At 44.7% G+C, this 17,173-nt stretch overlaps 1 protein-coding gene across 1 annotated transcript in view; it reads left to right on the top strand.

Moving 5' to 3' along the window:
• SCD5 (stearoyl-CoA desaturase 5) overlaps positions 1-17,173 on the top strand; it is a 171,876-nt gene that overhangs the window by 120,332 nt on the left and 34,371 nt on the right. Inside the window, 1 exon segment of the mRNA NM_001112815.1 lies at positions 4,755-4,960. Coding sequence (NP_001106286.1) covers positions 4,755-4,960 — 206 coding nt within the window.

The raw sequence follows: 17,173 nt of genomic DNA, 5'->3' as shown, positions 1-17,173 counted from the left end.
CTGTGAGCCCCCAGGGAAGCCCAATGCGTTCATTATTCTATCATTTATTTTGTCTTTCACTTAACTACTTTCTACCTCATCTCTCCATGTCAATGCTACAGTATCGTTTTTTGGTCAGTTTTTTAAAAATATTTTTTTTGGTGTGGACCATTTTTAAAGTCTTTATTGAATTTGCTACAACATTGCTCCTATTTTAGGTTTTGGTTTTTATTTTGGCCCTGAAGCATGGGGGTTCTTATTTCACCTGCCAGGGATTGAACCCACACCCCCTGCATTAGAAGGTGAAGTCTTAACCACTGGACCACCCAGGAAGTCCCTTTTTGCTAGTTTGAAATACAGAACCAACAGATGCTCTTGTTAAACATTTCTGAGTATAGAATAAAAAGTATTTCTCCTATCTTCCAGTCTTCCTTCCTTGATGTAACCCTAAGACCGTGTACTTCATGTTTCTCTCCAGAAAATTTCTATGGACACACACACACAAATAGTATTCAATTAATGAATGTATCACAAGGTAGTAAGTAAAATCCTGTTATGTGGAAAATCAGGGTTTTTCCAAGTTCAGTGGACGTCTTTGTGATTAAGCATTTGCACAGAGCCATGATTATTTCCCTGAGATAAACTCCAGAAAACAAATCGCACCATTTTAGCACGTCTGATATGTGCAGTGCATTCGCCTTTCATACGATTTATGCCAGTTTCTCACTGTCATCCATAAGCAACTTTCACTTTTTAAAAATCTTTAAAAGTATAACACATATAGAAAAGTGTCCAAATCACGGGTTAAACCTGCCCTGTCCAATACGGTAACCACCAGCCACACGTGGCACACTAGAACTGTGGATGGTCCGAATTAAGGTGTGGCTGGGAGTGTAAAATACCCAGTTTCGAAAAACTGGTCCAGAAAAAAGTCCTGGGAAATATTTCGTTAATGATTTTATGCTAATAATATATTGCATGGCATTTTGCGTGTAGTCTGGTTAGTAAAGATACATGAGTAAAATTGATCCCACTTGTCTAATTTCACTGTTTTCGTGTACTTACTAGGGAAATGCAAGTCACATGTGTGGCTTGCACTCGGTGTGTCGTGGACAGCACAGAGTAGGACCCCGTACAGATCCTCAGACAACAAACCGGACACTGAGGGATGCACTTCTGATAGGCTCTCTTCCTCTCCCGCTCCTCCCGCCCCACGCCCACCTGTGCCTCAGTTACAGCCAGCACTCTTAGCACTAATGTAGCCCCCTTCACCACCAACAATCCTCTGTCGGGTTCAGTTCAGCTGCTCAGTCGTATCCGACTCTCTGCAACCCCATGGACTGCAGCACTCCAGGCTTCCCTGTCCATCACCAACTCCCGGAGCTTGCTCAAACTCATGTCCATCGAGTCAGTGATACCATCCAACCATCTCATCCTCTATCATCCCACTCCTCCTGCCCTCAGTCTTTCCCTCTGTCAGGAATGATCAGTAAACACGTGGCGAATGCCCACTTTTGAAGGTAACGGGGTACTAAGACCGTAATCTACCAGAACCAACCGGAAGTACAAGCTCTAAGCTGCATCACGTGCTAATTGATTGCTGAGAAAGGGTATGTATTTCGACTTCAGGAATTGCTGCTGGATTCAACATCATGCTCCTGCTAAAATGTGCACACAGAGCATGGAAAGACGGAATATGCAGACTTGATGGACAGTTCATTGATGGAAGGCTGCCGTCTCTTATCAGCCCTCAGCTTTCACTTCCTCACTTATTGATTGTACCAGACACACCCTTGGTGCACGTACCTTTTCATCAAACACGAATGCTGTTCCCACGTTGGCTTCCACACTCAACCTGAAGTGTGGAAACAAAATGCAGAGAAGTAGGAAGAAAAAGCCCTAGGGATTAGCGTGTGACTCTCGCTTCCTTTCTGCCCTATTGTTGGCTTATGTCTTGTTCTTTGAGTCACTTTTTCACTGGACTCATTTTTAGAGTAAAAAATAAATAAAAGATTTTTCAAAGTACCTCATAAAGTATTTGGGCTCGATTGTATGCTCAATTATTTGGAATGTGGCCAAAATCCTTACTTCATTCCATTGCTTCACTCAGAGTAGCTTCTGTAGGGAAGGTCTCCAAGGTGAGAGGAATTAAAGAAACATCTCTGCTGCAACTTGTCCTCATTATCACTCTTTTGTTATCATTATACCATGCTTAATTTTATAAGAATAATGTTTCTAGCCCTTTGGAGCCCTCCACTTAGTTTTTATAAAATTGCATTGTAATAAATTCAGGAGTCAACATAGCCTTTTAACAAGAAAAATGAGACTTCTCTTTCAAAGATTCCCTCTCCCCTGAATTTGAAGGATAAGGGAAATATCTTGCTGAAATTAGTGTGAACTAAGAACCGAAAGAGCTCTCTTTGTTCCGTGATTAGTTAAACTTACTAGATGAACTTGAATACCTATCTTCTAAGCCTTAATTTTGCCATCTGTGAACTGGGGAGAGAGTGTTCCCCCATAGTCCTATGTTCAGATGGGTTTGCAATAAAAGCAATACATTGGATGAAAAAGTAATAAATTATTCCCCAGGCTGCAGTGATCTTGACATTCCTTCCTGACTCGATTCTGTGATTATAAGTAATGAATGCTTTCACTCTTTCCAACCACTGTGTTTCAACACACTGGTAAAATTTAAAGACCTCTTTCTTATCACAGTAAGCCAAGCTATAATTTTCGCCTTACACAGACTTCTAAGCACCTTTTTCCCCTCTTTGCATTCAAAGCTGAGCATATACTTTTTAAGGTCTTTCTACTTTCCCTCTTTGTCCCATTACCAAAATGTTAAGCAAATTTTTAAAGTTATAAGATAAAGAAGATTGCATCACCTTCCAGCAGCACTGGGTGAGCTAGAGACACACACACATACAAAATTCCATAAATCCTTTTCTGATTAAAAGAACTGTTAGAACTTTGAGAAAAAAGCAGTTCTCTCTCTTCTCATCACTAGGAAGAACCCAATATCCGTGAAATGACAGATTCCTAATGAAAGCATGACTCAGTACTGAATAATACAGTATAAAACATTATTACCTCTTTTTAAATGGTTTATACACTATATACATTTATTTTTATTTTCAGATTATAGTTGACCGCTGAACAAGTCGGAGGTTAATCCACCTATAATTTTTCGTTGACTTTTCCTATCTGTGGTTCCTTTACATCCTCAGAGTCAACCAACCGCAAACCATGAAGTACTATAGCATTTCCTATTGAAAGATATCTGTGTATAAGTGGATCTGTGCAATTCAAACCCATGTTGTTCAAGGGTCAGCTGCAATTTTCCTAGCAAAAATGCTACTTCCCAACTTAATTTGCCATTCTCAAAGTTTTGAAAGCATTATCAAATAATAGCAAAACAGAGTATAAACTGAAAAAGTCTATAGGTCTCTCTGGCCCATGGCTATAATAGTTAAGGTTTCATTAACAGTTTCAGCTGAAATACTTCCTCGGATAGCTTACCTAGGACCCCCAGACCCTGACACTGTCTCCCATCATGAGGTCAACAGCCGATCCCCCATGTGCCTGAGCCCTGCCCCATCTGTGGGTTTGGCAGAATCTGCTGGACTCCGACGTGTCTGCTTCTTTGGGCACCAGAGTCTCTCTTGGGATTCCAGTGAGTGCTGCCTGCCTCTCCACATGGGATGCTGCCAAGCAGACCAGATTCCTCAAAGAGCCAAGTCCCCTCCCTTCCTGTCTGTGACACACTGTTAGAGCAGTCCTCAGACAATGTTATTTGTGCCTTGGCATTTTGCAGAGATTTGGTCAAGTAGCTCTTTGGGCTTTTACTTACTGACTTCCTGTTCTCTGGTGTGTTGGACAGGAAGCCCATTGAAGAGAAGGAGGAAGGATAGAGAGAGTCAGGCCAAGAACTAACCCCCTTCTATACTTAGGGTTGCCCCTTTCCTTGAGGATGAATGTCTCTTTTCTGGACATGAACGATCTCTCAGTGGGCTTCAGTTCAGTTCAGTTCAGTCGCTCAGTCGTGTCCAACTCTGCGACCCCATGAATTGCAGCACGCCAGGCCTCCCTGTCCATCACCAACTCCCAGAGTTCGCTCAGACCCATGTCCATCGAGTTGGGGGTGCCATCCAGCCATCTCATCCTCTGTCGTCCCCTTCTCCTCCTGCTCCCAATCCCTCCCAGCATCAGAGTCTTTCCCAATGAGTCAACTCTTCACATCAGTAGTCCCCACCAGAACTTTCTTCTGGCCTCCTTACTAGTTCACTCATCAAGGCAGAACCTCCTACAGTGGGCACATCCTAATTCCCTGGTGACTCAATCAGTAAAGAATCCACCTGCAATGCAGGAAACCCGGGTTCAATCCCTGGGTAGAGAAGATCTGCTGGAGAAGGGCATGGCAACCCACTCCAGTATTCTTGCCTGGAGAATCCCATGCACAGAGGAGCCTGGCAGGCTGCAGTCCATAAGGTCTCAGAGTTAAACATGACTGAAGTGACTTAGCACACACGCAAGGACAAGCTAAGATGCCTACTAAGTGAGGATGTATTTTTGTTTGGATGAAAACCACCCCAAACCAACCCCTGGGGATTGAACTTGAGGTTGAGAGACTGTGGGTTGAGGATGGGAGCAAGTCTGCCAGTGATGAGGATGGAAGTGGGGATGGGAGTAGGTGGGGGGGGTGGGGGAAATTGGGGAACTTTCAGGAAACGCCGGGATGCTTGATCCTTTCACTCAGGTCTGCCTTCTCCCTGCAGAACGACATCTTCGAGTGGTCGAGGGACCACCGAGTCCATCACAAGTACTCGGAGACGGATGCTGACCCGCACAATGCCCGCCGGGGCTTCTTCTTCTCCCACATCGGCTGGCTATTTGTCCGCAAGCATCGGGACGTCATTGAGAAGGGGAGGAAGCTTGACGTCACCGACTTGCTGGCTGACCCCGTGGTCCGGTTCCAGAGAAAGTAAGTGAGCAATCACTATCGATGTCCCTGAGGGACAGGACCCAGAGACAGAGCCCAGTGTGGTGTAATAATATCCCCAGGCAGTTCCCCTGCAGATTGGATCTTCCTGCGATCGCTCTCTGTTGATTCATTCCCTTTTGATCATGATGGTTTTCTCTGTTCACACATTTGTTTTCAATCTGACCTTGATTTTGAAATGGAGTTCCTGTAAGCCCACTTGTCATTTCTTTCCGACCCATCTGCATGACTGATTTCATGGAATGTTTCTGTTGTTTTCCTCACTCGCTCATCCGTGTTTCCCTGGGCTGGCGAGGAGGGCAGAGAGGATTTGCTTTGTTTTAGTGACACGCTGGACTCCAATGGGACTGGTCTCCCTCTCGGTCCCCTGCTCTGTGCTCCCGGAATCCTCCCCTCCCCAACTCCTGGAACTATTAACACCAGAAGGTTTCTGTGCAGAGAAAACATGCCCGGGTAACAAAGAGCCTCAAAGTGCTTGTGTGCATGCACGGTGTCAGCTGAGCGGTTTCCGCCCGTCAGCGTTTACAGGGTGACTCTCCTTTCAGCAGCCCGCCTGTCACTGCTGCAAGTGGGGAGCATCCAAGGTTCACATTTCCACTAGGAAGCTGGCTGCATCCATGTTGCTCTAGATCCGCAGAGCTGGCCACAGTGTGTTAGTTGCTCAGTCATGTACGACTCTTTGCCACCCTGTGGACTGTAGCCCACCAGGCTCTTCTGTTCATGGGATTCTGCAGGCAAGAATACTGGAGTGGGTTGCCATTGCCCTCTCCAGGGGATCTACCTGACCCAGAGATCAAACCCGGGTCTCAGGCATTGTAGGCAGATTCTTTACCATCTGAGCCACCAGGGAAACTCATGTTGGTTTAAATCAGCAGAGTTGGCCACGATGAGAGCACTTAATAGATAGATTCCCTGCCCCCAAAACAATGGATTTATGTGCAAAGAGAGATGATTTGAGAATGGCATTCTAGTGAGATCCTTGAGCTGGTATGGTGGACAAATGGTCCCTGGATACCATCTCCACTGACAGGCAAGAATCATTTGAAGTGTTCTCTCAAACAGAATCTCCTGATAATGGAAATGGAGTTTGTACCTTTGACGCAAAGTTCCTTGCGTGAGAGGAAGTATGGCTTAGAAATGTGCCCCTTTGATCCTTTAGCCTCTCTTCTCACATCGAAGATGGTGGTGAGAAAAGGAAGGGTGGAAGAGACAGATCGCATAGGCCTGTACTTGAGCACCTCCACATCCTTGCAAAAGAGCTGACTGCTCTCAGGGCTCAGCTGTGGCTGTAAGATGGGGGTAACAGTAGCACCTGTCTCTTACAGTTTTTGTGAGGACATAATGAAAACAAAAAGGATGGGAAATGCCTGGCACATGGTATAGATTTGTGATGACTCACGCCCTGGGCGGGAGCTACTCCAATCCCCCCCACCTGCTTCCTTTCTTTTTTTCAATTGCGCTGGGTCTTTGCTGTGGTGGGCTCAGGAGTTGTGGTGCATGAGATTAGTTACCAGCATGTGGGACGACCTTAGTTCCCCAACCACGGATCGAACCTTTTGTCCCCTGCATTAGAAGGAGGATTCTTAATCACAAGACCACCAGGGAAGTCTGCGAACCTCTGCTTCTGTTGACTTCACCACAGGCTCTTCTTTCTCTCCTCCATACAGTTCTTTCAGGCGGATGCAACAAGTTATCGGTAGCCAAAAGTTTTATAGCAGAAAATAATAAGATGCTTTCAATTAAATGACTTCTTGATTCTAATTTTTTTTTTGTCATGAGGGTAAAATAGGAAAATCTGCAGAATTCAGAGAAGTAGAAAGAAAATCACCCACAGTTCTAACACATAAACACAACCACAGTTTAGATTCTATAACATCTTCTACATTTATGCCTACATTTGACATATTTTTACATGATGAAAGTCATACTGCTTATGTAGTTTTATGTCTTGCCTTTTAACTTCAGATTATGTTGTAGGCACCATTATCAAAGGCTGCATGGGTTCACTGTTTGAGTGTCAGAGTTTATTTAACCATCACTCCGTGATAGGATATGTATGTCGTTTCCAATTTTGTGATATAAATGATGTTGCTAAATGATTAGTAATGCTTTGGGACAATCAGACCTTAGATTAGTTTGAAGAGCTCAGATGAGAAGGCAGAGGATCTTCTATTTTATTCATGAGAAGTGAGCCAAGTATAATAGTGTGGTTTCTCTGACCATAAAAATGGAAAAATTTTTTTCAAGTTTTCCCCTTTAAACAATGTGGTAATCTGATTCTTTAGGTGTATACTCATGGTACATATGTCCAAAGACTATCTCTAAAGGCAGGCAGAAGAACAAAGACTATTTCAGCATGTTCCCTGAATAGATGTCTGAGAACATCTATCATTACCAGTTCAGTGACCGAAGGATTGCAGTATCAAAAACCATTCATTCACAGTATCGTTTCAGATATCATTGAGCTCCTGCTGGAAGTCAGAGCTGAGGATACAGTCTTAAAGATTGGTCTCAGTTCCCCCAGAGTTTGCAGACTAGCAGGGAACCCACAAATTAACTTCCAGATAATTATACTCTAGATGGAGGACAATGACGTATTATAGGGTAGAGTAAGGCACCATGGGAACACAGAGAGGGGTCTCCTCGCCCACCCTGCAAGCTGGAAGGAACCAACTCCCAAGCCAAGACCTGAAGGATGAGAAGTTAGATAAGGATGGGGGCTAGAATATTTATTATGTCTGTCACTTCATAGAAGTCTATAGAGCCCATGAGTTTTGGAGCTTTTTACAAATCAGTTAACCCATGCCTTCCATTTTTCCTATGAGAAAACAGATAAACAAAATGTAAATAGAAAGTTGGGAATCGAAGTCCTGTCAGTCTGTTTGTGCTACTATAACAAAAATACTGACCACCAGGTGGCTTACACAACAGACATTTATTTCTCACAGTTTTGGGGGCTGGGAAGCCCAAGATCAAGGCACCGGAAGATTTGGTGTCCGGTGAGAGCCTGCTTCCTGGTTCCTAGATAGCTGTCTTCTTATGTTCTCACAGGGCAGAGGGGCAAGAGAGCTCTCTGGGGTCTTTCTCATAAGAGCCCTAATTCTGTTCATGAGGGCTTCACTTTTGTGACTTACTCACCTCCCAAAGCCCGTCATTACCTTGAGGATTAGATTTCAACATAAGAAGTTCGTTGTTCAACCACTCAGTCGTGTCCAACTCTTTGTGACCCCATGGACTGAAGCCCGCCAGGCTCCTCTGTCCATGGGATTCTCCAGGCATGAGTACTGGAGTGGGTTGCCATGCCCTCCTCCAGGGCATCTTCCTGACCCAGAGATTGAACCCATATCTCCCGCAGCTCCTGCGTTGCAAGCAGGCTCTTTACCACTGAGCCAGCAGGGAAGCCCTAAGACCCGATGCAGCCTCATAAATAAATAATAATAATAAAAGAATCACTGAATTACAGCAAGAGAGCTACATTCATGAAGCCAGCTTTACCCATCATTCAGGCCCCATAGAGGACGCAGATTCCTTAAAGAGTGAGTCCTTGCTCATAGGGATGGGAGCTGGAACAGTGGGTCCCATCATGGGTGGCACTGCCACATCGGGTCTCAGACCTTGCTGTTCTGTGCCAAGTTGGAGGGCCATCTTGAAAAACAGAAGATGCTCACTTGGAGCCCAGTCTTGTGCCATTTCAGCAGCACTCCTTAGAGAGTCCCTCTCCTGGATGGAATTCCCATCCCCTCTGTAGTCCTCTGAGGGCAACAGTCCTTCTTCCATTTTTAGTGGCTGGGGTTTACCGCTGATTCACTACCTCCCGGAGAGCAATGTTTGTGCAAAGAGACCCAGCTAAACACTTGGAGAGTTTTCTCAAACAGGCAAATGTGTAAATGACAGAGACCCAGGATTTAGAGACTCCTCCTTCAGTCAGAAGGAGGCACAGGTGGCAGAAGTTGCCCAGGTGGCACAATAGTAAAGAATCCACCTGTCAACCAGGAGACTCATATTCAGTCCCTGGGTTGGAAAGATTCCCTGGAGGAGGAAATGGCAACCCACTGCTATTCTTGCCTGGAGAATCCCGTGGACAGAGGAGCCTACTGGGCCACAGTCCATGGGGTCCCAAAGAGTTAGACACGACTCAGTCAGCACACACACACCTTCAATCAGAACATAAGCACTGATAATTTTAGTTTATTTATTCTTTTGGCCACTGTGTGCGGCATGTGGGATCTTAGTTTCCCAACCAGGGATTGAACCAATACCACCTGCAGTGGAAATGTGGCATCTTAACCACTGGACCACCGGGAAAGTCCCCTAGCACTAATATTACAATTGATGGATCCACTGTGCTTGGTCATCCTAATGACAACCCATCAAAAGAAAAGCTTGCCTGAGAGCCAAGCTTGCTCAGCTTTCCATTATACGGTCTAATAGAAGAGAGAAAATAGTGGCCTTAAGGGTAATAGGGCTTCCCTTGTGACTCAGCTGGTAAAGAATCTGCCTGCAATGTGGGAGACCTGGGTTCGATCCCTGGGTTGGGAAGATCCCCTGGAGAAGGGAAAGGCTACCCACTCCAGTATTCTTGCCTGGAGAATTCCATGGACTGTATAGTCCGTGGGGTCGCAAAGAGTCGGACATGACTAAGCGACTTTCACTTAAGGGTAATAGGAAAGAGACACGGTTCAGTCCTGGTTCCAAACTTTTCCTCTAAGAGATCATTCTACCAAAGTGATTACAAGCAGGTAGCTGGACAACTTCAGGTTTCACTCTGTTGTCAAGCTGTGAACGCCGAAAGGACAGGTATTAGGAGATGAGAGGTTGAGAAGCCAGTGGTGTCACATTTAGACCCTGGCGGCTTGGGTCCCTGCCTGGCTCCTGTGCCTTCAACAGCTGTGTTTGTCCTCGCAGGGCAAGAAGATCACAGAGCAAAAGGGCTTGCCACCTGGAGCCTCCTTCCACTTCTAGACCTTGCCTTAGGGTCCTAGGGTCCTGGAATTCCCTGCCAAGTGTCTCTGAGCTCACTTTCAGAGTCTGCACCAGCCTCTCCCAGGCTCTGTCCTCCTGAAGGGAAGTGTGTGCGCCCTAGACCGAGAGTGGCTGAGGGGCCATGTTGGCGTGGGGAGGAGCTTAAATGCCTGGGCCTGGATTTCATTGCAAAGAAGACAGACATGGGAAGAGAAGGGGTTCAGCCACAGCTAAGGGCCTCCACCTCTTCTCTTGGCCTGGACCCTGAAAATGTTGGGGGTGAGCCTAGAAGGGGCTACTCATAAGGTTGGCAGTGGGTCTCTCAGGTGGGAATTGTGTTTGTCTTAAGATAGAGGTTCGTTTCTCTCGCATATGAAAGAATTGCCCAGGTCCAGGTTATGGCAGCCATACAGAGCCAGGAGAGGGCTGGATTCTTTTGTCCTTCTGCTCCGTCCTTAGCATATGACTTTCCATGTTTCATTCTGTGGTCCAAGGTCACCACTAAAGTTTCACCCAAAGGAAGGTGGGGGTAGGGATGGGGTTGTGCTGTCTTTAGTCCCTCAGTCATGTCTGACTCTCTGTGGCCCCATGCACTGTAGCCCATCAGGCTACAAGCGATTTTCCAGGCAAGAATACTGGAGTGGGTTGCCATTTCCTCCTCCAGATCTTTCTGACCCAGGGATCGAAGCAGCGTCTCTTGTAGTCTCCTGCATTGGCAGATGGGTTCTTTTACCACTGAGCCATGTGGGAAGCCCTTAGAAGAGATGAAAATGTGTAAATCTTGCCATTTCAGGAAGAAAGGCATTTGAATCTTTTTGAGGTCGATTTCACCTCACTTTGTCTCCTAATTTGTTACCGTTTGTCTTTTTTTTTTTTTCTCCCCTTTCTTAAGGACAAGCACCAACTCTCTCAGTAATACCGTCCTTCCTATGACTTCGTTCTAGTCCTCTCTGTGTAAACCCTAAATGTAATATTTCTCTGTTGGTAACATCACATAACCAAGACAGAGCAGTCAAACAAGTCTACAACTGACTCATCTTCACTTCTCTATCCTCGCAGCTTCATCCTCCACTTAGGGGATTCCCTAGGTGGGGGGTGGTGGGATGAATCACCTGGGAATTTACAAACAAGTTGGCTCCATCTCTGTTGACCAAATCCATTGCCCTCTGGTTCTGGCTCCATGCTGGGTCTTGGGGAATCTCTCTCCACCCTGAGTTCTTTAGCCTTGCGGCCCTACTCTAACTGTTGCTAGAGTGATACAACAATTCTTGTCTAGAATTTAGTGACTTCGAATGGCTGAGCACATTGGTTGGCTAATTGTATTTTATGGAAAACTCTATAGAAATCCCCTGCGAGAGATTCTAGATAGTGAGACATTCAAACATCCAAACGTGTGCATGAGATGTTGGAGACAGAGCCTTTCAAACATAAATACCCTCTGTAGCTCCCTTGCTCATCAGTCACTTGTGGTTTGACCACTGCCTGTCTCACTTGGGTCCTTGATGGTCTTGCAAGAGCAGAATCAAACCGTCCCCAGGGTGAGCATCACTCAGGCATGCTGTATGCAGAGCCCAGCTCTTGGGCATCATCTCTGCCCACTTACACCTCGATAATGAAAGTCTTTGGATTTCCCCCCATGGTTCAGTGGCAAAGACTTCACACTCCCAATGCAGGGGGGCCAGGTTTGATCCCTGGTCAGAGAACTAGATCCTGTTTGCTGCAGCTGAGAATTCAAACACAACTTAAAGATCCCACATGCCTCAAGGCAGATTGAAGATCCCGAGTGCCACAGCTAAGACCTGGCACAGCCAAATAAAGAAATATTAAAAAATAATGGAAGCCATGAGGCACATGGGCTTCCCTCATGGCTCAGATGGTAAAGAATCTGCCTGCAATTCTGGAGAACCTGGGTTCAATCCCTGGATTGGGAAAATCCCCTGGAGAAGGGAATGGCAGCCCACTCTAATATTCTTGCCTGGAGAATCCCATGGACAGAGGAGCCTGTTGGGCTGCAGTTCATACAGCAGAAAAGAGCTGAACACAGCTGAAGCGACTAATACGCACGTGAGACACGTGGTGTTTCTAGGGCATCCAGCCTCCTTTTCCTTTCTACGTGTATCACTTGTCATTCAACCACTGTGCTTTGAATATTTGCTGCATACCAGGCTCTGCTCTAGAAGCTGGCAATGAAACAGGAACAAGAGAACCGTATTCTGGACAGAACTTGCTCTTTCTGTCTAGAGCCCACATTTGGGTTTGGGAAAGTGAGAAAGGAAGCCTCGCTGGGCACCCGCCCATGGCCTGACTGGGTGTCTCTCTCCACGGACGCCTTGGCTGCTCCCTGTTCCGCCTCTCCTGTTACTGAGTCCTGTCCCCCGAAGCTGTCTCCAGTTCATGCCATCTTGTTGATGGGCCTCTTCCCATCTTGGCTGTCTTTGTCTCTTTCCCTGCCGGAGGGCTTTGTTCCTTGGTGCCCTTCTCTGCACGAGGACACTTTCCCTCTCTATCACACAGCGTTCTCCCTTCTTTGATGTTCCCCATGCCTTCCTCTCCTCCAGCCTCTTGAGGGAACAGAAGCCATTCAACCTATTGCTCAGGCGTTTTGTTTTTGATGGCGTGAGGGTTTTGTCCTCTTGTAATCTCTCCTCGCTCCATTGTCTTGCTCAGGTTTATTCTTTTCACACATTCTTTGTATCTGTAAACGTTCCTTCTCCTTGAATCTTTTCTTCCACTTGAGCCCCCAGTCGTGTCCGACTCCTTCTGACCCCACAGACTGTAGCCCGCCAAGCTCCTCAGTCCGTGGAATTTTCCTGGCAAGAATACTAGAGTGGGTAGCCATTTCCTTCTCCAGGGAATCTTCCCAACTCAGGGATCAAACCCACATCTTTTGGGTTTCCTGCACTGGCAGGTGAGTTCTTTACCACTAGCACCACCTGGCAATGGCACCCCACTCCAGCACTCTTGCCTGAAAAATCCCATGGATGGAGGAGCCTGGTGGGCTGCAGTCCATGGGGTTGCGAAGAGTCTGACACGACTGAGCAACTTCACTTTCACTTTTCACTTTCATGCACTGGAGAAGGAAATGGCAACCCACTCCAGTGTTCTTGCCTGGAGAGTCCCAGGAACGGGGGAGCCTGGTGGGCTGCCGTCTATGAGGTCACACAGAGTCGGACACAACTGAAGCAACTTAGCAGCAGCAGCAGCAGCAGCAGTAGCGCCACCTGGGAAGCTCTGTGAGACAGCCTATCTCTGGTTAACAGCCTGGGCCCTAGAATCTTCTCTCCCACTCTGTCCTCACTTTAAAACTGTCGCATCTTATCCGGGCTCTGTAAAATTTTTAAGAATGAAATAATTTATTTCTTTGAATAACTTTCTCTATATCCAGCTATCATTGATGGGAGTTAAAATTCTGAATTTTTGAGGTCCAAGGACTTGATAAAAATCAGTGGAAGAGATATGAGCTGTATTCAGTCAGATCCCTTTGTTAAAAGTCAATAGGAAAGAAAAAGAAAGAAAAAAAGTCAATAGGAAGAGGTGAAACATCCCAAGCCAAACTTCTGGCCTTTCCTTTAAAAACATTTTTATTGGGGTATTGTTGCCTTACAGTGTTGTTTTTGGCCTTTCTAAAGAGACTGTGCTGTAGTCAAACACCTGGATGACACTCTGGGATACAGGACAGAGATGATTCAATATTGAGGTGGCAGCACCAACAAAGTTTCCCTGTTTTAGTGGCTAAAAATTTGGACAGGGAAGAAAACATGTGACCCATAGTTCAAGAACTCATTTTGACTTTTTAAAAATTTCCAAGTGAAAATGTCATTTGTTTGCCTCTATAAGGGGTACTTTTCCTACTAGGACTTTGGGAGAACTTGCCTGAGTGTGTGTGTGTGTGTGTGTGTGTGTGTGTGTGTGTGAACACACACATCAACCGCATTAGTATCATTTTTCTTTCCCCACACTGACCATCCATGTCTATGTGTGAAATTCCCCTGCAAGATGAAGAGACAGCGTCTCAAATGTCATCTGAATATTCCAGTCACGAGCATGTTAGACATATTAATCAGCAGGTGTCAATGGATTTTTGAACTGCTGTTTGTAAAGTGTTATCTTTGCTTCACTGCTGATGGCAATAAGGCATCTTCTTGCATCTTCGAGTCAGTTCAGTAGGCAATAATAGCTGCTGTTTATCCTGGTGGCTCAGATGGTGAAGATCTGCCTGCAATGCAGGAGACCCGGGTTCAATCCTTCGGTCTGGAAGATCCCCTGGAGAAGGGAATGGCTACCCAGTCCAGGGTTCTGGCCTGGAGAATCCCATGGACAGAGGGCTACAGTCCATGAGGTTGAAAAGAGTTGGACACGACTGAGCAACCAGCACTTTCACGAACTGCCTACTGTGTACTTACATCATGTCTTTGTTCTTGCTGTTCAGTCTATTTCTGATCCTTTCAATAACTCTGTCATGTAAATGATGATACCTGGATTCTGTTCTTGAATTCTAAAGATTCAGGCTCCCCATGGCCTTGATTAACCACGTGCTCTTCATCAAAAACGAAGAGCACAGTAAAAATTCTTAAAAATAAAAAAAAAGTAAAGAAGAACAGCCCATATACCTGCACAAAATTGTTCTTTCAAAATCACTGTGGACAGTGATTGCAGCCACGAAATTAAAAGATGCTTGCTCCTTGGAAGAAAAACTATGACAAACCTAGATAGTGTATTAAAATGCAGAGACATCACTTTGCTGATAAAGGTCCATCTAGTCAAATTTATGGTTTTTCCAGTAGTTATGTACTAGTGTGAGAGTTGGACCATAAAGAAAGCTGAGCGCCAAAGAATTGATGCTTTTGAACTGTGGTGCTGGAGAAGGCTCTTGAGAGTCCCTTGGACTGCAAGGAGATCAAGCCAGTCCATCCTAAAGGAAGTCAACCCTGAATATTCATTGGAAGGACTGATGCTGAAGCTAAGGCTCCAATACTTTGGCCCCCTGATGTGAAGAGTCAAATCACTGGAGAAGACCCTGATGCTGGGAAGGAATGAAGGCAAGAGGAGAATGGAACAACAGAAGAAGAGATGGTTGGGTGGCATCACCGACTCATGGACATGAGTTTGAGCAAACTCCAGGAGATGATGAGGGACAGGGAAGCCTGGCATGCTGCAGTCCACAGGGTCACAAAGAGTCGGGCTTGACTTAGCGACTGAACAACAAATAAAATATTAATGTGCTCAGTTATGTCAGACTCTGCAACCTTATGGACTGTAGCCCACCAGGCTCCTCTGTCCATGGAATTTTCCAGGCAAGAATACTGGAGTGGGTTGCCATTTCCTTCTCCAGGGGATCACTCCAACCCAGCGATTGAACCCCTGTCTCTTGTATCTACTGCATTGACAGGCAGATTCTTTTACCACTGCGCCACCTGGGAATCTACCAAAACTAAAAAGTCTTAGTTAGTTTTCATGTAAATTTTGAATAATTACAGAGATGTCAAAGCAAAATTAGAATGACATTTGAAAGACTGACAAAATGAAAGACATTTTGGTGCAAGTAGATAACATTCTCACTAATATTTAGATATTATCAATTCCTGGCTCTATTTCTAGACCATGTAGAGATTAGTCTTTTAATATTTTCTTGGAATAAACAACCCTTCAAGTGATGTATATGGCTCCAGTCCCAAAGTTTTGGCCTGCAAAGAGAACATCCACAACCTTTCTAAGAGGCTTCTAGTTAGTCCTTATTTATTATCTAGAAACTTAACTTTATTACTATTGGCTTATGCATCAAAGAAGCCCTTTTTGCCTTTTCTTTGCCTCTTCTTTCCCATATAGTAGGGAGAAAAAAGTGGGAAAAGTTTTTCGTAACAGAAAATTCATTTCCTAGTTATTATTTCTTCTAACAGTTAACTTAGAAAATTTCTCTAACCTCTGAGCTCTTGAAATCTGCACATTATTTTTAAAAGGTATTTTTAGCACAAAATGTAATATAAATCAATGCAAAAAATTCAGAAAATGCAAATAAAATTTGTAAAAAATAAAATAATATGTAGTATGTAGTCCTTCCACTCAGAAAACCTTAGTTGAAATTTTGATGTATAGCTTTCTAAAGTCTTTTTAAAGTACATTATGCTGTTCTTTCTACAAAATATATCCATACTCTATATACTATTTAAAAGTGATTAAAATAAGAAAAATATATTTAATATTTCCCTTAATTATTTCCTTTCCAGCCTATTTACTGTGTGTGTATCCTAATTTCCATTTGATATCATCCTTCTACCCAAAGAATTTTCTTTACTATTTCTTGTAGCACAGTTTTATTGGCAATAAATTCTCAACTTTAGTTTGTTTGGAGGTCTTTATTTTAATTCCATCTTCGAAAGGTATTTTACTGAACATAAAACTCTGGATTAACACAATGTTAAAGCAGACTTTCAGAACAACAAGATATCAATCTTGCCTTGTATAGAATCTGAGAAGTCTGCTGGAATTCTTAGCATTATTCCTGATCTAGTTCCCTGACCAGGGTTGAATCCGGGCCGCTTGCACTGGGATCGCAGAGTCTTAGCCATTGGACCACCAGAGGTCCATAAGCAAGATCCAGTGTCAGTAACTCAGTCGTGTGCGACTCTTTGTGATCCCATAGATTTTAGCCCTCCAGGCTCCTCTGTCCACCGAATTCTCCAGGCAAGAATTCTGGAGTGGATTGCCATTTCCTTTTCCAGGGGATCTTCCCGACCCAGGAATCAAATCCGTGTCTCCTGTACTGCAGGCAAATTCTTTACCTTCTGACCCAGGCCCTCATGTAATGTTTTTCTTGCTGCCTTCAAGATTTTTTTTGTCTTTGGTTTTAAGCAGTTTGACTCTGCTGTGTCTAGGTTTGTCTGTTTGTTTGTTTTGAGTAAGGGCAGAGCAAGAGAGTGCTATCCTGCTTGAGAGTCTTTGAGCTTCCTGGAAATGTGGCTTGTTGTCTTTCATTAACTTTTTTAAATTCATTTTTTATTGAAGTATATTTGAATCACAATACCGTTTATTATAGGATACTGAGTATAGTTTCCTGTGCTACACAGTGGGACCTTGTTGTTTATCCATTCCATATATACCAGTTTGCATCTGCTAATCCCAGATTCCCACTCCTACCCTCTTTCATCCCCCCAAGCCCTTGGCAACCACTGTTCTCTCTGTCCCCTAATTCTGTTTCTGTTTCATAGATAGGTTTATTCGTGTCTTATTTTAGAT

This window comes from Ovis aries, chromosome 6, assembly GCF_016772045.2.
Source record: "Ovis aries strain OAR_USU_Benz2616 breed Rambouillet chromosome 6, ARS-UI_Ramb_v3.0, whole genome shotgun sequence".
In the NCBI taxonomy this organism is placed as follows: domain Eukaryota; kingdom Metazoa; phylum Chordata; class Mammalia; order Artiodactyla; family Bovidae; genus Ovis; species Ovis aries.
The sequence above is the reverse complement of the archived record's forward strand: the minus strand, read 5'-3'. Positions and strand labels throughout refer to the sequence as shown.